At 43.6% G+C, this 20,750-nt stretch overlaps 2 protein-coding genes across 4 annotated transcripts in view; both read left to right on the forward strand.

The window, feature by feature from the left end:
* Positions 1–9,233, forward strand: part of plekhh1 (pleckstrin homology domain containing, family H (with MyTH4 domain) member 1) — a 43,357-nt gene extending 34,124 nt beyond the window's left edge. The window contains exons 20-30 of the mRNA XM_056295849.1: positions 1,118–1,294; positions 2,001–2,098; positions 2,681–2,858; positions 3,141–3,296; positions 3,818–3,915; positions 4,275–4,416; positions 4,786–4,928; positions 5,475–5,604; positions 5,869–5,952; positions 6,672–6,818; positions 7,407–9,233. Of these exons, the coding sequence (XP_056151824.1) occupies positions 1,118–1,294; positions 2,001–2,098; positions 2,681–2,858; positions 3,141–3,296; positions 3,818–3,915; positions 4,275–4,416; positions 4,786–4,928; positions 5,475–5,604; positions 5,869–5,952; positions 6,672–6,818; positions 7,407–7,559 (1,506 nt within the window). The 3' untranslated portion in view covers positions 7,560–9,233. The remainder of the gene's footprint in view (positions 1–1,117; positions 1,295–2,000; positions 2,099–2,680; positions 2,859–3,140; positions 3,297–3,817; positions 3,916–4,274; positions 4,417–4,785; positions 4,929–5,474; positions 5,605–5,868; positions 5,953–6,671; positions 6,819–7,406) is intronic.
* A 1,719-nt stretch (positions 9,234–10,952) lies between these two features.
* Positions 10,953–20,750, forward strand: part of slc25a21 (solute carrier family 25 member 21) — a 117,673-nt gene continuing 107,875 nt past the window's right edge. The window contains exons 1-2 of one of the 3 annotated variants that reach the window (XM_056295788.1): positions 10,953–11,001; positions 11,266–11,356. In XM_056295788.1, the coding sequence (XP_056151763.1) occupies positions 11,287–11,356 (70 nt within the window). In that variant the 5' untranslated portion in view covers positions 10,953–11,001; positions 11,266–11,286. The other 2 variants (XM_056295790.1, XM_056295787.1) reach the window with 2 other exon arrangements.

Here is a 20,750-nt window from a genome sequence, read left to right on the forward strand (position 1 = left end):
CTACTTTCTCTTCCTGTTTCTTCTGTTTCTCTCTCTTTTTTTTTTAAACTCTGTCCCCCATCACCCCCCCACCCCCTCCCTTTCTCCTGGATGCACTCCATGCCCCTCTTCTTCTCCTCTTCCCCTCCCACCAGTGGACCTGTCTCTGAGAAAGGACAGATCAAAGGCTCGGGGGGTTGCGCTCATTAAAAGTGTGGAAGAGAGATAATGGACTTGATTATCTGCTCCGAGCGAGGCTAAACGTTCCTCTGGTTTACAGCCAGCATGAAAGGAGCCCCTTTGGAGAGGAGACCTGTGAGGTTAGAGCGCTTCAAGACTGGGAGCAGGGCCGCACATTGCATCGGGGTGGGTGGGGGTAGCGGTTGAGCAGTTTGGGGAGAGAGGGGTGGAGGCTAAAGAGAGCAGAGCAGGATGGAGGGACCTTGAACCCTGCTAAAGAGGGAATATGTCAGACCCTTTTTCCTCTCTTTTCGAGTCTGTAGCCTCAGATCACCCACACAGAACCCCCCCCCCTTCTTCTCCTATCGAACCCATGCCTCAAAAACCGTTTATCTACAGGCCTGGGTCACTTCTTGAGACTGGAAAATGAACAACTCCTCTCTCCCTGACCAACCATCCTTAAAAAACAATGCATGTGAAAGAGTGGAATGAAAAGAGCTGGCGCGATGCTGTGACACAAAGGCCTCACTTCAATGCAATGAAGGACACATTCTCGCAAATCTGAGTGCTTTGAAGAATTCGTGGATCTGATGAGACTGATTATTTCCAAAAAAAAAATCAAACGAGTTCTTTGTCTGACTGGATTAACACTGTGGTTACTGCGAGAAAATGACAAAGCCCCCCCCCCCCGCGGGAGTAGTTTTTATAGGCTTCATATCATGACACTTGTGTTAAAAAGAAATACTGTTTTTGTTTATGTATCATTGCTCACTTGTATTACTGCTCAATGTTGCACAGACATCCAAAATTGTTTCCAATCAACTGTTTGTGGCATATGTTTGCTTCCACCTACTGGTGATGCAGTGACATTACATTTGTGACCCCCTTACGAAGCCATCAACAAACACTAATACAACTAGAAATTTATCGGGATTTTTTTTTTTGTCTCGTTTCACAGTCCTGTCAGCTGTTCATCAACGTGCTGGTCGAGTCTCCATCCATCGATTACCACACGTCGCTGGCCCAGAATGCACTGCAAGTGTGCCTGACCCACCCTGAGCTGCAGAATGAGATGTACTGTCAGCTGATCAAACAGACTAATTGCCGCACACCAAACAACTACTCCCTGACGCAGGTCAGCCTAGTACGACCTAAACACAAAATTAATAATGTGCATGACGAGATGGGACAACATGAGAGAGCGAGAGAAAACACTTAGGGAACACAAACTTGCCCGAGCAGAGAAGTATGCCCGACTGTCAAGACAACTTTATGTAGAGACCACTCTTAATGAACAGATCTTCCACGAAGTGCCTTTGAAAACACAGGAAAAAAAAACAAACATAAAAACAAGGATAATGAAAGCAAGAGACTGAACAAGCACACCACAATTTCCAGGAAACATTACCACATGGAATTTTTGTATGTCTGAGTGTTTGTGTGCGTACGCGCGTGCGTTTGCGCGTGCATATGTGTTCGTGTCAATGCTTGCAAGTGCCCACACCACAGAGTGTTAGTCAGTATGGGACTGCAGGGCAAAATCCAAATAGTCCATAAAGGACTTTGCTCTTTCCCAAAAACTACTGCCATTGTACTCTAGTGCAAAAGCACTTAACCTGCGTTTGCTCCAGTGGAGCTTCTCAGCAGCCAGACCAGTCATATGTATATGTCCTGGGTTCAAACGGGTTATAGTAGGCACGATGGTGGCAGAAAAGGAGGATTCATACACAACAAAAACCTTCCCCTGATAAACAAATATTACTAAAAGAGTTATAATGGCAATAGTGATACTGGAAACACAAACTAACCATCTCTCCTGCTGACACCTCCTCTTTCCATAGTGCTGGCAGCTGTTGTCTCTGTGCGTGGCTCTCTTCCTTCCTCAACAACATTTCCTATGGTACCTGAGGCAGTACCTGCAGCGCAATGCTGACCCGAGGTGAGCTTCTTCACAGCGAGCCACATGTCATACTTGGCAAATTTCTAAGCACATTTTGAGTGTGAGACTACTGCCGTCAGGGTCTGAAGTCCGATTTCCATTGGGTCACCATGTTGTAACTGTTAAATGTGGCAACGTAATGGCCCATTTTCTGCAAACCCTTCATTATCAATGGGAAAAATATTTTAGATTTCTGTCATACTAAAATTTTGAATGTTATTAACTCTATAGTGTTGAAAACCTGCAAGGTAAAACCACTCTCTCAGGTCAACATCCCCCCAATATTTCCTCTGAACATACTATTTATAAATAGTGTATAGTATAGACCCATTATATTCAAATTTTATCCTGTTTCTGGTTCTGTTAGCCTACACTGAGTATTTCTTATTCTTTTGTTTAACTTGGCACTTACATTCTGCGATGTGCAGATACTCTTAGATCATGTGACACTTCCTACTCCCCTGACATTTACACAAACTGGTGTTTCCTTTCTACTTCAAAATGCCATGCTGTTAACAAAACAATAAAAACTGGAATTTGAACCAACATTGGAATCGTGCCAACCTTGTTCCCCCGGCGTAGGAGCGAGGTGGGGAAGTATGCTGTGTACTGTCAAAGGTCTGTTGAGCGGACCCTGCAGAACGGGGAGCGGGAGGCCAAGCCGTCGCGGATGGAGATCGTATCCATCCTGCTGCGGAACCCCTATCACCACTCTCTGCCCTTCAGCATCCCTGTGCACTTTATGAACAACACCTACCAGGTAACACACACATGCACACGCACACACACTGTTTTGCTCACTTTCTTTCATTTTGTTTCCTGATCTCTCTTAGTCAAGTCATATTTCCTCATGTTAGAGCAGTGTATGTGTATGGACACAAACATAGTCAATTACTCCATGTGTCAAACACACCTTTTTTTTTACCCAGGCTGCATCCTGAACTGCTTTACATTGCCGTTCTAACATCCTGGGCAGTGGGTTACACTTTGTTTTTGCTGTAATTGTTCCCTGAGTTTCGTTGTCTTTGTTTTCTTCTTATAGGTTGTGGGTTTCGATGGTTCCACCACAGTGGAGGAGTTCCTCGCCACTCTGAACCAGAGGGTGGGGATGAGGAAGCCTCAGCTGTCTGGATTTGCCCTCTTTACGGATGACCCATCTGGCAAAGACCTGGAGCACTGCCTGCAGCCCTCTGCCAAGGTGGGCTCAGCAGCCACGGGTCGTGCAGCCTGTGAGGGCAGAGACAAAACCCTACCGTTCAATCAGTTTAGATTTAGTGCAGGAGTTTAGTTCAGTTTAGTTGCACAGTGAACCTTGCAAGAGACATGAAATCGTAAATGGTCAAAATATTGCGGATTCAGTTCGTGAAAGACATAGAAACCTTGGTGAGATCGAAATTTTTGTGGCAAGAACATTTAGTTTATTTTTTTACAAGTGTCCATTTATGTTGTTAACAGGACTTTAAGGATACCTCTCAAATTTCTGTTTACAGTTTTAGAAGGGACACATTATATTTATGACCAGGAGGCACTTATGATTATATGTCTATGTAACGACAGCAAAAGTTGAAAAAAAAAAAAAAAAAAACAAGACCGGCACTGGAAATTTGTACCTTTTTCACTTCATGTTTTCGAGTCCATCTTGAGTTAGTGCTTAAAATAAGAAGAAACAAAAGATTTTAGACTGAATACCTTCTTATCACATCTTATTCCTTTTGCAAGATCTGTGATGTCATTTCCAAGTGGGAGCAGGCTTTGAAAGAGTTGCATCCTGGGAAGTATGAGGGCACGCGGATCGTTCGTCTTACATACAAGAGCAGGTAGGCTACATCTGCGGCTACATCTGGATGTTGGACAGACAAAGATGGCTCCTCGCACACAATTATCACTTCACCTCTTTTATTGTGTGGTCACTATGCTATTTAGACAAACAAACTGGGAAGCTATGAACGCTCTAAGGCTAAACTCACCACATAGTAAAAGCTGTATAAGTGACAATGTGTGGGCTGAAACATTCTGTCCCCGCATAGCTTTTAAATAAAGGTTTCAATCCTGCCAGCATAAATAAGAACACAGGGAAAATGTTGTACTATGTGTGTAATTCATAGTCTCTACCAAAGGTTTTAACTGGATAAACGACAATTTTAGTGCAATAAACAACTTGTGGCACCTATCGCAGGCTGTGTTTCCGGGCTCAGGCAAAGGGAGAGACGGAGCGAGAGCGCCTCCTGCTGGCGTACCAGGTCAATGATGAAGTTCACCAAGGCCACTTCCCCGTGAACAAGGAGCTGGCTCTGGAGGTGGCCGCCCTCATGGCCCAGGTGTGTAAAAAGTTATGTCAGGCTATTGATGTGGATATAACACATGGTGACCGCTCTGTTCAATGACCCTTCAGCTGCTATTTTTCCTAGATGGAAAATGGATCCGATCCAAGATGTTCTTCACTTACACAAATGCTTCATTTGACTTTTTCAGTTCATTTTCATTTGGTTAATTTGCAAGTATTGGGGAAAAAATTGACTTGTGTTTTGGGTTATGAAAGCTTTTCCTTTTACAAATCCATCTGGTGGAAGTAATTTTTTAATTATATCTCTAAAAAGTGCCTTTTTAAAAAGAATCGTTTTCACTTTCACCATCCAAATATTTCTCCCCTCTCAGCTCTCCTTCACTGCCTTTCTCTTCCTCCACAGGTTGAGCATGGTGATCTCGAACGCCCGGCGGCCTCCTCGCCAACAGGATCTCCACAACCCAAATCTCAGCTGATCCTCCTGCAGGCTTTGGACCGGTTTTACCCCAAACGGTACAAACAGGACTGCAGCACCGAGCAGCTGAGGTAAAACGGGACACATCCGCGGTCTTCACCTTTGCAACACCACACAGTTAGCCTCAATGTGCAGCATCTTGCAACAGGGGATAAACTAGATTAACAGCTGTTGTATTATTCTCTGTTATCATGATATATTTCCAATGAAAGGGCAGGGCTCATCAACCAAAGATCCTCATTCTGTGCCCTTAAAATATATCGGCTCTAGTCTGGTTGGGTTTAGTTCGCTCTTGTTTTTTGTCAAGTTACCCAGTACCCTTTTAAAAACAGCTGCATTGCTTTTTCAGATGGTGAATATTAATTTTGAATGAAACTCATTATAATACAAATTGTACGATATGGACATAGCAGAGACTCGCATTTCTGAACTTTTTCCTGATGTCTCTGTTTCGGTGGCTTTAGAACAGGTCAAATGAGACAAGGTCTCATACTGGCAAGCACATTAGTTTGTGTCTTTAAAATGTTTTAACAGCAATTACAGATAAACTCAAACTTACACTAGCCAAAAAATGTATGAATTATGTTCTGTTTTTTTTGTTGTTGTTGCCCTTCCAGAGATCTTGCTGAGCGTCTGGCCACTAAGTGGTCTGTTCTCCGTGGGTGCAGTGCATCCGAGTGTGTGAGAATATATTTAACAGTGGCTCGGAAATGGCCTCTGTTCGGAGCCAAGCTCTTCAGTGCAAAGGTATATATGTGCAGAGAGTTCGCTCATATTTTGGCCTGTTCATTCTACCATAGGTTGTCGTTCCTTAAGCTAACTACATTGGTAGTAGTGCTGACCTTCATCTCAAACAACTTAGATTTTTGATAATGAGAAGCAAGAGCGTAGTTTGTTTGTGGCTGGATCGATAGCACAGCCATTCATCATGCTCGGTAAGCACAGTGGTTGAAGACTTGAGACTGAACTGCACCTGTAAAATGACCTTCTTTTTGTCTGCTCTGTCTTCAGCCTGTGCCTCCTTCTCCTGTTGAGCAAAACCAGGTGTGGTTAGCTGTCAATGAGGATGGATTGTGTGTGCTGGATTACACCATGGTAAGTCTGCAGCTCGGGGATCATATAGACCAAGTACAGTATCTCCTTCAACATGGACTACCTGTCTATCTCGGTATTTTGTTAAACCTGTGTAACATAGAATGAAGAAACTCCTTTTATCCACAATCCACCTGCTTTTTTATTTTTTTTTAAATAGTTTTTGCCATGTGCTTTGGTTTAAGTCTTGGACTCGCAGTGTTATAACTGAAGGCTTGGGATTTCTCTTTACAATTGTGGTGCTGGCTGGGCCACAGCTGCAGAGGATTGTTGATCCACTGGTCTGGAACGATTTTTCTTCTGTGGTGTTTTAAACACCAGAACTCCACAGGAAAGCAAAAAATGGCCCGGCGCTGACTTGACGTCCTCAACCTCGGGAGACGCAGCAGTTCCAGCTTATAAACAATGTTAGCTAGAGCTCTGTAATTTTTCCCCCAAGCCCATATTCATCCTTTTTCGTTTTTGGTTTGGCGTCCCTTATGCACATGCGCTCTCGGTATCATTCGGCTAAATAAAGAGAAATCTCTGATAAATCATTGGAAATTACGTCACGTTTTTTACACACTCAATTGGTCTCCTCTGAAAAACCAAAGTTTCTCAAGTGAATTACATGGTCTGTTTCAGGGCAAAAAATAAACCTGAACATGTTTTGTATTCACTCATGACCTTTTTAACCCCTTCCACGGCCCGTTTCATCACGCAGAAAATACTTTCATTTTCAGCACACTCTGGTCACACACTCCTACCAATCTGTGATTACCTTCGGCGGCTGCCGTGATGATTTCATGGTGGTGGTGAGCCAGCAGAGGGAGCCAGGAGTTGGCAAGAAGAGTGTGGAGAAGCTGGTCTTTGCCATGGCCAAACCGAAGGTAAGCTTCCTCTCTACATCTGGACAAGTGTTCAGTCAGACTGATTTGTGGACAGACACAGACTTCAAAAGCAAAGCCAAGTTTCTGCCTCGCAGCTCGGCTCGAAGCCATCGTTTGTCATTTGGCTAGGTGATCCAAGGCATCGGCAACCGAGGCGTAAAACTAAATGTGAGCGGGTGGACTGGGAGGTCCAATAGGGTGGTATGAGGGAACTCTTAATAACCAGCGATGATTAAGGAGGGAACAGGGAGCCCCTACTTTGTCCTTATTCACCTGTCATTAGATAGACTTAACCCAGACTACCCTTAAAGCTAATGGAGAAAGCAGGTCGGCTGTCCCATTTTATGTGCAGATTCTCAAAGGGGCCTAAGCCCCAAGTCACATTACTACTGAAGGACATGCTAATAAGGTTGACTGTATTATTGCCAGCCGATTCAGTCGCGTCTCTTAAAGTTCTTGAATTATAGTTATCCTGTGTCAGCAATTGGGGGTCTCTTTGTCCCCAGAATCAAATGAAACACAATCATATCAAAATGGTAGAGCGATTAATCCTGATCTGACCATGACCTGCCGTTGCTCTCTTCTCAGATCCTGGAGCTGACTCTGCTCATGGCCAGCTACATTAACCACTGGACCCCGAGTCTCCCGTCTGCCTCACCCCAGACCCAGGGCCGCTGGGATGTGGACAGCAGGCACTTCCCCTCCATGAACTACACCACCAAGGGCCCGACACTACTGTGAAATGTGTAAACGGCAGCCTGTTTATGGAGTATCTCAACAGGCAATGAAATGTCAGGGAATGACGGGAGAGGATGTCGCTTTACACCCTCGTACAGTCTGATACAGGTTTCTTTGTTCACCTGAAGTTCACCTGATCTGCATTGGGTTGCATGCAGGAGATGTTTTTATATTTGTGGAAGATTTTTTTTTTTAATATCTGTGGTTTGTATGATTATAATTTAGAAATTTTAGGCCGAGTCTCACTAGACTGTATTTATTTCTACAACAAAAGAGTGTTCCAACTCTGCTTGATTTAGATAGAAAATCACTTCCTTTTTTAAAAATTTTGAACTTTGAAAAACTTATTTTTGAAATAGAATAAAAGAGCTGAGGAGTGGCTGCCACTCGTTGAACTTCCACTTGGCAAGAGAAGCGTTTTAGTAGCTGGCAGCACTCCTTAGTCTCGCCTCTCCCCGGCCTTCATCTATTTCAGCCATCCAGACCTCAGCCGTTTTGTATTGGGGGGGGAAAAAAAGGAAAAGCTCGTGCTCTCTCTCCCTCCCTCACTCTCAAAGTTCCTCATGCTCATTCATAGTGTATTAGTACGCATGCTTTATTGTGGCATGCTACCAGGTAACCAGCCATTAATAATGAATGATTGCTGGTACTGGCTCCGCTGTTCAGATAGCCACCCACAATACTGAATTTAAGGGACTAATAATATGTCATGCATAACTATAAAGTCTAGTTTATTATGTGCCTAGAATTAGCAGTAATACACATTTAATGCAGCTCAAATTCTACATTGACTTCTTTACAGAGCTGCAGAATTCCCATCCCCTGCTTCTGGTGATGACAACATAGGGTCCCTCGATTGTAGGTCAGATAAAAGCAGAAAATAACGCCTGGCATTTGTTGTGACCTGCAGGAAGTACTAGATGAGTGGGGGTTTACCTCAAATCACACAAAGCTAAACTATACTTTACTGACCAACAGGTACATTCCTTGTATTATCCCAAACATTAGCACCCGTTCTCACTCATCTATAGCATCCAAGTAGTGCAACATACAGTAAAAAAAAAAAGGAGATGGAAAGCGTTTACAGACACGAGTTTTGGCCTGGATCCGCTGATAACGTGATATCATCTTGAGGTACACGACGGATACGTTTGTGGATGACAAACAGACAAGTTAGAAGCAGCAGAGTTCGTCATTTTAGTGAAGGCTCTAATGAGCGTTTGCTGTCGTTCTTCTCATAGGAAAACTCCGCAACAGCGAGAGATTTTTTTTTTCTTAGTCGGGCCGCTGCCCTCATTTAGTGTCGTCTTTACAGTGTAAGAGTCTAACAGGTAGAGCGGATAGTGAAATAGAGCTACCAAAAACGTTTTTCTTAAAATTACTTGAACTGCTTTTGGATCAAACCACTGTCTTGCTCATTTTCCTATTTTTTATTTATTTTCATTTGCAGCATTTTTTTTTGTTGGTCTTTTGCTGGATTTGTTTTTTTCCAGAATGGTCACATTTCTATTTGAAAAGTTACATGGTTTTGACTGTTTGCTTTATGTAGCAGAATAATTTAAGAGCAGAACATGTGTGTTGCCATTACTACTAGTATGTGTTTTGAGGAGATGCTTGAATTATTATACTGTTTTCTAGTGGATGTTTACTGTGTGTACGTGTCAATGAAATAAAAGGTACGACTTCACGGTCTGCTTTCTGGTGTCTTGTTTTCAATCTTGATTTGAACCATTCACATCATTAAAATACTTGACGTCGATCATGTTTTCCCATTCTCGTGTAGACCCCAAATGACACTTTTACAACTCTTTGAATGTTAAGCCGTCAAAGAAATAATGGATAACATGGTGTCGGTACTTAAGAGCAATTTCCAACATTAAACACCCTATGTTCTTTCTGAATAAGAAAAAAAATACTGCTGATTTGTCAAAATGGAGTTTCCTGGATTAAATTGGGTTTCTTGTCATTTCACTGAATACCCTTTTTTTTCGCCAGTAAGAATAATTAACTCAGGAAACACACAGAGTTTAGGCAACAGTAATTTAAGTACGGGCCAGAGCTCTCGACGGAAAAACAACGTTGTTGTTTTACACTATGTCTCCCACATAACTTCTTTTTTCATTTAGCACATCCATAAACTATTCAGTTACCCTCGCTGCTTGTGTGTAGCTGTGGGGTTCTGGGGATGGAGGCCTTTCTTTATCCAGGCGGGTCAGAGTGGTAATGGCGTTTTCCTGCCAAATGTGTGCTGTAAATCCCTCTTTTAATGGCTTGTCTGAAGCTCTTGTTGTTCCATAGCTGCTCTTTTATGCAATGAAATACTCATTATAGGGCTCAATGCTGACTTGGTGAGTGCCTTCATTGCTCATCAAAAAAGAAAATAACTTCTCTAAATTTCCCATGAAGTAACATGGAAAGGGTTCCATGGTTTATAAGATTTTGAATCAACTTTAATTTTAAATAAGATTCCAGCGAGGGGACCGATGAGCAGTTGGTTCCAAAACACTATTTCACTGCCTGTCTATTATTACTATCATTATGTGTGTTTTATGATATGTGCACGAAAAGCAATGTTAAGTCATATACTGCAAGATGTCCAAACTTAATTTAAACACTTAAAGCTTCTTCTCCATAAGTCTTGATACACTTTCTTTTAGGGCCATAAATGAGACGTGCAAATCCACGAATGTACTTATTTGTGGCCTTTCACGCCAAGAATAGGCCCTCTTATTAAAGATGATTGTTTTTATATCATTTCTGGGGTAAACATTCCCGTATAAACTATATTTGTAGCAACTTGTCTGTTCACTTTGTGGTCACGATAACGGGCCTGCGATTGTGAAGGACACTGCGCTCTTATTGTCTGGGGGTGCAGGACCGTTACTGAGAACTGAATTCCAAGCCCCAAATCTTTCATGATAATGCCAAAAAAATTCAGTCTCTGCAATAAAACTTGGAAGAGTTTCCACACAAATGCATCCCGGACAGCAACGAAACCCGCACTTGTAAAAGGTGAACCCACGAATCAAGTGTCATAATCGAAAACGCGACTGGGTCTTGAATGAAAAATGAATATTAATTAACCGTTTTGGACATGTTTTTTTTTAAATCAGCAAGCAATTAAAATTGCATCAACTTGAGGGTTACCATCGCTGCGGGGATGCCCCCCCCTGTGAGCCCACGTTTTGGTAGGATTTATTCTAGGAGCCAATAATCAATATTTAATACCCGTTGTTTATAATGTCACGGTTCTGAACAGTTCTCTAAAGGCAGGCAACGACGCTCGCTCGGTTATTTACTTGGTACATTATGTTCCTTATTGTGTGTAACTTCGCCTACTCCCAAGGCGAGGTTAAATTCGAACCAGAAGCCGAGAGGGTAATTGGGTCCATATTTTAGCATAGCCTAGCCTAGCCTAGCCTCCGCAGCACACGGAGAGATATCGGTGAGACGCTTTTCTCCGGCGTGGGCTCTTTGGACGGGAGGCAAAGTGGGCGAAAGTTTATCTCACAGACCCGCTTGACGAGATAAGAGCTCGCGATTTTACTGGGCGTCACAAAAGGCGGGTTGGGTTTTGCCAAAAGACAAACCGCGATAGCGTCACAGAGCACGACCAAAAAAACAAACAAAACCCAAATCTCCGTTATATCTTCTGGCGTTAAAACGTCCGATAACGGTTGCTTTGACGCTCTTTTTGTGCTTTTGGCAGGTAAAACAGCGAAGAGTCGAGATGACAGCCGAGAAGCCGCACAGCCTTCTACGGGAGGCGTCTCATCAGATTGCTGCCGGCGGATCCGCAGGTAAATGTGACTGTTTTGCCGCCGTCTCTTAATACGTTTTTTATCTATGTACACATAAAACGATGAATTATTATGCAAGAGTTGCGAGAGCGTGTCTTGCCGCTAACTACTTTAGCCGCTCGTTGGCGTTTAGTCTGGCGAAGTTAACGCTTCGTGCCCAGACACGGCTAGACCGACGTCGTGCCCAGACACATGCGATAAATTCAAATCGCGATACCCTCGAGCTCGGCTAATCGGGTACAGAGCAATAAAATATATCCCTCCGCCGGAAGGTGTCCGTATTATTTGACTTTGGGAAAACACACTCCAGCGTCGTTGGTTCCGCCTTTCGCAGTCTTCGTTGGGCAAACGCGGTGCAGTTTTTGCTGACACGTCGTCTCCACGGGGTTGCGAATAGAGAGAGGGGGGGCGGGGGGGACTGTCGACGCATACTCAATAAATCAGGTATAGAAATGCCAGAAGAAAGTGAATCAGTTCATCTGGACTCCAAATTTGGAGTCCAGATGAACTGATTCACTTTCTTCTGGGAGAGAGACTTAACTTGGAAGTTGTGACGATAACATTTTTGCGCTGTTTAACTTAATCAGACCTATGACACAATCGGATCAAAAGTCCCGTGCTGAAGCCCCGTTCCACAAGTAATTTGTTGACTCGAAACCGATGCAGGAACCGCTCTGCCTTTAGACTATAGGTCATTCTCTCTGGATAGACATAAACCGCCTAGACTTTATAAGTGGAGTCAAAACTATGAAATGCGTTTTAAATTAAATGGGATTGGTGTAGGCAACTTATGGCAGTTTGAAAAATAAGATATTTGACATGTCATGTCCTCATCAATTTCAGCTTCATAAAAAAGAAATCAATATGGTTATAGCACAATGTCCTCGAGTTATTGTTTCTGTTGGTAATGATGGGAAGATGTTGAGGGGATTGTGAATTGTCACACATTTCAAACGAGCTGTTTCAGTCATAAAACACATATTGAGCAATCTGAAAGCAAAAAGGAAAGGGCTACGTGCTCATGGCCTTGCATGTCTCAAACCTGTCCATAGGCTGTACAGCAAAAAATAAGTGGCTTTAGTTATTGTGCAAATATAGATTGAGGTGTCGTTATATGTTATATGACATTAAATCTGTGTGTGTGTGTGTCTGTGTATACACTGCCATACTAAGAAATCTGCCATTGGTGCCATTGGGGGGCCTACGGGTGAAGCAGACTTGCGACTGTTCAAAGTATGGCCTTTGCGTGAATAAGCAATCCTTCCTCTCCCTCAATGACTGTGGCCGAAGTGCCCCTGGGCAATGCCTTTTGTCCCCAGTTGTTCGAGTGAAGTTAATGCAAGGCTATGGTTGTATTAAGAACCTTCTTGTTCGAGTATTCATGCGAATGAGTATAACTGCATGCACGTGACACAGAAAAAGAATAGGCGCTTGACTGGAAAAAAGGTCTAAAAATAGAAATTCCCAGTCATGTCATGAACCTCAGCGTAACTCAATTTAAAGTACATTTTTGCATATGAGCGAAAAGTTCCTTTTCTTTGTGACTTTTCATTTTGAGTGACACCTTTGTCACACGGTAATTATTTTCTCATAATCACGATGTAGTATTGTTGGGTTATGAACCATACATCTCCTGAGTTGTAGCTTCTCCTGTTCTTCTACCTATCCGTTCAGCGATCTCCCGAAAGCTGGACGCTACGTATGAAACCGGGAGCATACGTTTTACAGGATAAACGCCACATGTCGGATGCGCTTGCCTATCAGAGAGACTCCACCCTATAACAGAATAGAAACATTACGTTCCTATGACCTTAGGCCGAGCTGTCAATATTAATAACTGTCTAAGGTAGAACCAGACATCCCAGTTCAAACACGGACCTGCCAGTACCTGTCAGTTACTGTCAGTTACTGTAACTGAAGACTAATGTTATGTCTTCATAAAGTGTGGCCTATGCTTTTTTGTCTTTCCAGCCAAAAAAACATCGTTTGATGATGAGGCCAACAGCTAGAGAACCAGAAAATGTGCTGTTTAGGCTGTTTGAAAAGTCATCCCAGCTAAAGTCAGTCTACCATTCACTGTCATTGAAGCAGCAAAAGGTTTCCTTCTTTGTTGCCGTTCTTGACGTTAATGTGAAGGGACACTCATCTCTCTCGCTGTTGCAGAGACTCTGCGTTAACAAGAGAACGAGCCTTCCGAGATCATAGGGTGGGATTTTTGGAATAGATTGTCTCATCATCCGTAACATAATATAGTGAGAAGGGCGCCTTTGGAAATTGATTTACTAGCTCAAGCGGCTTTAATTGCCGGCGAGTGTTCTGTATTACTGCTGCCTGCATCTCAGTGCCGCGTTTAACATTGGAGATGTTGTAAGATTGTGAAATTGTCGCTGATAAAGAAACTCGGTTGGCGTTTCTGATACGGTTCTGCACCTCTTCTCTTTGGATTTCAGACAAAAAAATCTGACGTGTTCAAGGATGGCTTTGTCTCTCGTCTCACGCCTTTATTCCGTGCAGATCCTTTTTGAACCAAGCGTCAGTTTTGAGTAACATACCAGAACGATTTTACAACCTTTTTTTCCCCCCAAAGCTAAGAAACATAGGGAAATTTAGACCTTTTGTTGAATGTTAGCTGTACAGACAGAATTATACATGCATTTTTTTTTGCGTGCATATATTTATCATCCTGAATACCGCGGTGGCCTGTGTACCTGCCTCAGACAGAGGACGGCTCCACTGTGTTCAGAGTCAGCAGCAAAGCTTTGAACCCAGACCAGGAGGCCAGACATGTCCTCCGTTTTATCATCTCCCCTCTTGCTGTCTGCGCGTTTCAGAGACGCCTTTAAGTTTGCTTTGATAGCCTTTTAAGCCTTTGCATGGATTGGCACCAAATTATCTGTGTGAACGCTTGTGAGCCAGCGCCCAGCAGATTTGGTAGGACTTCCCCGAGAAACCTTGGTCTGCAGAGTCTTTCTAAATTACTTTTGTAAACATGCTTTTATTATAAGCCCTCCATAACGGCCTTGTTTTGTTTGGTTCTTTTGGTTTTGGTTTCACTTTATCTGTCATATCGCTTTCCCCATGGCAGAGACTTAAATATTATTTATCTATATATAAATATATATGTGTGTGTGTGTGCTTGTGTATTGTTTTATCTGTTCCATATAAGTATTTTAATTGTTTTATTTTTCTGATTTTTGTGCACTTTTTTACTTGATTTTGAAAAGTGCAATATACTGTAGATCTTTTTCATATTATTATTGTTATTATTATTTTATTTATTATTATCATTATTGTTAGCAATAGTAGTAGTAGTATATAAATTCTCCTGCGCAGACAAGTTTATTTTAAAATCATATTTTGATTCATGTAGGGCTATAATAAAGGCATATAGGCACTGGTTGCATAACCTTCTCTTACATGTTGGCTTTGTATAAAATCATCCCATTTACTCTGAGACGGACAAAGAAGGACAACGTGAAGTATTGCAATATTTACACGTGAAACTTATCTGTGGACATGTGGATCTTATAAGAATTATGTCATACAAGAGCCACAAATCATCAAATATATGTCCACATATGGCATGTGTGTGTGTTCCAGATAAGCGCATTTGGCCCAGCGAAGCATTAACCAAACTCTCATGTGCCTCTGAACGCTAAATCAAGGAGGCGCAACTCATCTCCTGAGCTGTTTTAGGAGACATGAGGTGATTGTGTGTGTTTGTGTGCGTGTGTGTGTGTGTGTGTGTGTGTGTGTGTGTGTGTGTGTGTGTGTGTGTCCTGGCATCCCTGCCTCTGTGACTAGCCCCCCCTTCCCCCTCCCTTCAGAGACTTTTGGGGGGGGGGGGGCTTTCATCTGTCCTCGCTCTGAGGGGAGCAGCATGCCATGCACCGTGCAGGGGGCTGAACCCCCAAAATCTGAGGAGAATGACCTCAATGCCCCCCTTTAGCTCCCATCAGGCTCTCCTCCAGACCAGGTTGTCCTTGGGGTGTCGTTTCTCTGCATCCTGATTCTATGTTAACAAGGATGGGGAGAGACCAGTGTTAATTTATGTGCAACCCGGTCACACAGCCCGAGCCGTACGTGAACGCAGGGGAGGAGGGGGGGAAGCCTTTTGTACGTTGTTCAGTCATCTAAGTGCAGTCTTCGGCTGTCTGGACCGGCAGCAGCAGCTACTTTTAGCTTTGGAGCGGTCAGCGCATTGGCTGAGCTCCACCTCTCTGTAAGGGATTGGCTGTTAGTAACAATATTTTGTTTCCCCTCCCTTGCTTAATTTTACACCCACAAACCTCCTTCCCTGCAACCGTCCTCCAGTAATGTGTTGACCACCGGTAACAGTGTGTGAAATCGCCTGTCGACTGTACAGGTTTGGTCCTTATTTATTGGGTGTGAAAGGTCATTACCGAGACATTTGATATGTGCATTACGTCCAAATGCAACATGGGGCATCGTATGCATTTTTTTTCTTAGAAAAAACAAAACCCTCCGTTCTGCAGTATGGTTCAAAAAGTTTGTGGTTGGGGTGTTGCAGCCTAATTGGTAATGTATGTAGTAATCCTCCAGCATCTCTTCCCGACAGATATCTTTTAACCACAAGGGGGTAGCAATTCCTCACTATTTGTCTTCTCGGTGGGGGGAAAAATAGGGTTGCAACTTTTTTTAGTGGGTGTTTTGTTAACTCAGCACTTCTGCATGCAATTTACAGCACTGGGATGCATGTCCAGCAGATAATGTATGATGATACGTCAAAATCAATTTTATACGCGACTTTCATTCTTTTCCCGTGAGGAATATTTCACAATGCCAAAGTAATGGCCATCAGTTGTAAGTACCGGATATAGAAATGGTTTATTTTAAGGCTATATGTCTCAAGAATATATAGTGTTACCAAAATTAAAAAGGAAAAAAAAAAAGAGCAAAAGAATAACATCCATCCAGTACTCCATCCGTGTATAATGCCGGGAACTGGACTTGATGTCGTAAGTCTCTTAACATTTTTTAGTGCATGGTTATTTCTAGAGTAAAGCTGCTTTATATATATATATATATATATATATATATATATATATATATATATATATATATATATATATATATATTTGTGGAGTAAATCGATCCCTCTCTAGTAAATGGACTGTGACGACTTGAGGCTCCGATCAGCTTCTCTGCCCTGCGAGCCGTCAGAGCCCCATTCAAATGACTCTCGAGCTATCTTGATTTAATTGTTTTTTCAAACAGCGAACCCAACGTCAGGCGAGGGCAAGAACAAATAAAGCCACTTGCTTTTAATGAAAGAGAAAGAGAAGGCTGCGAGAGCAATTCAAACAAATAAAGTTCCAACTATAAGCGGGGCAACCGGCTCGGAGGATTATTCATTGATGGAGATGGAGATGGGGCCGCTTCCTCTCCTGCACTCGATTGGCTGCCACGAGCAGGGCAGAATTAGGGCCTAATATTTATTTCCAGAAACAATTGTAACATGTTTTAGTGGGGCTTTGATTGAACTCCCGGCGGACATGTTGGAGACAGATGTTTAGATGACCTCATGTTTGAAGTAATGTTGATTTTGGAGAGAGGGGGGGAGGGGGGAGGGGAGGGGAGGGGGTTGCTTCGCCCTTCCCCTAAATCAGCTCCCTCCACTTCCCATCCTCTCCTCCCCGATCCAAGGAAGACAGACAAGAGACACACACACACACACACACACACACACACACACACACACACACACACACACACACACACACACACACACACATACAGGGTTTGCCCCGGGCGGAGGCACATCCCTCATACTTTGATGTCTCCTTGGGCTCAGAGGGGCCATTTACATCTCTGTTCCGTTTTTTGACAGACAGATGTCCGTGGGGTTGTGGATGGCTTGGTTAAAATGAAGCATGATAGTGCTGAAGGACGGCCGCTTAACCGGACGCACGTGTCTTTTGTTCATAATGCGGCTCCCTATGCGTGTCTCCTCCGAGGCAAAGCCGTCGACGGAGCACTGACAAGCCTGCGAAACTGCATTGATTATTAAGAGGCTGGCGGCAAAAAAAAAAAAAAAAACCTTCACTGGTGAAGCTTGTTTCCCCTCTTAAGTCAACGAGGGGAAACATTTTCTACTTTATTCATAGAAACGATGTCAGAGATTTAATTTGTAGGGTAGCCATTTCTTCTGATGTTGCTTTATGAAGGAATTGCATGCTGCAGACTGTATAATTAACCTAACCTCTCATTTAATACGGGAGAGAACTGGATTGCAACGCGCCAAGCATTCCAGAAATAAACAAAAAGATTTATTATCTTCTTTAACTAATTGCCGTTCTCGGGGAAATATGAAGGATCGCTGTGTCACAAGAAATCAGTTGAGTGTGACCATGCAGAGTGCAAGTGTTTTAATTTTGCACGAATGCATAAATCGCCCGGCTATGCGATGAATCAAGCGGCTAACTAATGGAGCGCCGGTTGCGTTATTAAAGGTGATTATGTAATATCGTGCCGGCCGTGTTAGACGTTGCGCCGGTAAGGCCTGTCTCACTTCAGAATATCCTGCAAAGGGGAGGCGTGCATCACAAACTGGTCTTGTTTCCGCAACTAGTGGACAGATGAGCACGTTTGCCGGGGTTTATAATTTGCAGATGTCTACCCCAAATCATACTTCACACTAATGACCTCTATTCATCGACAATGCGGTGGTCCCGTACCGTTTGGCTGTCTTCCTGTGCTACAATCAGTAGGCCTATACTTAATTATGACTAAAGGCAGTCATTTAATCACCAGTTTGTGCGAGCGGAGGATTGGCGCTGCATGGGCCTGCAGAGGAGATTTAGTGTGTATAGTTACCGCTTGTGATGGAGGGCCCTAATGCGCCGCCGCGACGTTATCTTAATGACGTGATTTATGAACGCGGGTCCGCTGACGGAGTTGGGGACCGGAGGTTGCCGAGCGTGGGAGATCCCTCCGTCACAGCTGCGGAGGGGCCTGCAGATGATATAACACATACGTGTGCACATGCGAGCCTCGTGCTGAGGCCGTCTATCATGTATGTAAGATCGTAAAGCAGTAATAACAATAATTATGCTGTTATGGCAGGAGCAGAATCACGAGGATAATGGTGATTGTTCAACATGGGGGGGCTTGCCCTGGATTATTACAGTCTCCATTTGAAAAGGCAATTATTAAACCAGGGCCCTACGGGATGCATAGCCTACTGTACCCGGGTTTGGGTCGTGGCCCTGATTTACTGAATGGCACGGAGGAATAAAATAATATCGGCACGTCGTTGTTGGCATCTTTGCGTGACCGCCGATAATATGCGAGCTACGCTTAATATACTGTAAGCGCATGGTATATAATATATATTATCGCAGAGGTTATCAACACCTCATGTCACATGACATGTTCCTAACAAGCGTTGCAGTGGTGCAAGTCATCGTGACGGCTGCAAACAATATCCAAGTTAGGAAGTAAAACACGTGTCAGGAGATTTGGAAGGAGAGTCAGGAGATTGAAAGCAAACCCTGAGATCATTCACAAATTCCATGGCAATAGAAAACTAAAAGCATATATAGTGCGGCACATGGCAACAATAATAAAACTGGGGGGGGGGAAATCAGCTAAACAAGCTATGGTTAATTGAGCACTTAGACTAAGTAGTCAAGGGGGCAAGGAGAGAGAGGGACCCTGTAAGAAAACGAAAGTTTACACTTGCCGGACAGGACTGTGTGTGTGTGTGTGTTCGTGCGCGCGTGCGCACGCATGCATGTGTGCGTGCATGCATGTGTGCGTGCATGCATGTGTGCATGCCTCTGTTTGTGTACACACCGTAGTGTGCTTGTACGTCTGAGTTATGTTTTGTTTCTGTGCCAGGAAACGGCCTACGTGTGTGTGCGTGCATGCATGCGTACGTGCGTGTGTGCACGTGCGTGTTCACCTCTGGGTGTGTGTGTTCATTCTGTAGCATACATGGGAAATCTGAGTTATATTTTTGCTCCAGGAAAATTACTTAGTATGCAGGCTGTGCGGTTTGCATACACATGCATCTTAGAACCTGTCTTTGTGCAAGGGAAACATATACTATGTATATATATACTTGTATGTGTGCATGTGTGTGCTTCTCAACTGTTGCTGTATTTCGGAGTCTAGGAATTCTGTTTATGAAGCACCTTACGGACCTTTTCGAGTAAATTGTTGCTGTCATCGGTGCTTATTGTGCGAGTCATGAGGTCCAGGAATGCCGAGGAGGTGGTGATCCAGCAGGTTGACTGTTAAGGAGAAGTTCCTGGACCGTATCATCACATCCTTGCAGCGAACACATTGTACGGTTCTGCGCTACGCTGACCTCATGCTATCAGTGTACTTCTAATCTCGTTAAACCGCTGCGTTACACTGGTGGCCCGATTTGAAATTGCAGCATATAACTTTTAATGAAAACCCATACTAATGCATTCAACCAAATCAAGTTAATGCTGCCCACATGCTCGGGGTGCTGGAGGCTACGTGAAAAATCACAACGTAGCAGCATTCACCCATTAACCAGAGTGGTCTACCAAAGTATTTATGAGCAAATTCATACATATTCAGGCATAAATAAAACCAACAAGGTTCGACGATTGCGTTTGCCTTTTGGCCATCGCAACGCCCACACCGAAGTTCAGCTGCAGTGCGTTCACTTTGGCTGGAGCGGTGGCTTCATGGACGTGTTGCGTCCTTATCCTGTGAGCAACACACCGGCTGTCGGGAATTCATCACCTGTCCTCATCGAGAGACAACCCAGTTGTGTTTTTGAGGGGAAAATAGGAGGGGAAAAAAGGTGCAATTGCTTTTTTTTTTCTCAAATATAATATTGCATGCAAAAAATAGCCTTACTCGGGATCCTTGCAAATATTTGTCTGAATGCCTGTGCTTGCAGCATCTGGCACAAGTTAAGCACCGCCTGACTGACTAGGATGAGGTGTTTGCAAAGCAGCAGATTCATCAGTGTCAGGACTGCCGGGTAGCATCTCACTGTTACCAGCCATTATGAGGACAAAAAAATATGTACATGTATATACCTTCACTTTATTCTATGTTTGATGCATAAAACAAATCAGAGCACTGAAGACTGTCCACTGACCCAAGTTTTTCATCTCGTCATGTATGTGGAAAAAGTGCACATATGCATGGGGTAAATTAGCCTCGCGTGCTTGAAACCGTGATCCTTTCAAATGAATGTGATCACCGGCGTGTCGTCTGTCCTCTGTCCCCCTCACTCCTCATTGATCCTGGCACGTTAAAGTGTCGAAAAGTCTCGAATTGGGTATTTAACCTTCGACCCCGTGGCCGCCAGCCACAGCCGGTTGCAGGGACGATGGCTGCAATGCTTGTGGTCGAGTCCCGAGCAACTTCCTTATCACAACTT

The sequence above is a fragment of the Lampris incognitus genome, chromosome 16 (assembly GCF_029633865.1).
Source record: "Lampris incognitus isolate fLamInc1 chromosome 16, fLamInc1.hap2, whole genome shotgun sequence".
NCBI lineage: Eukaryota > Metazoa > Chordata > Actinopteri > Lampriformes > Lampridae > Lampris > Lampris incognitus.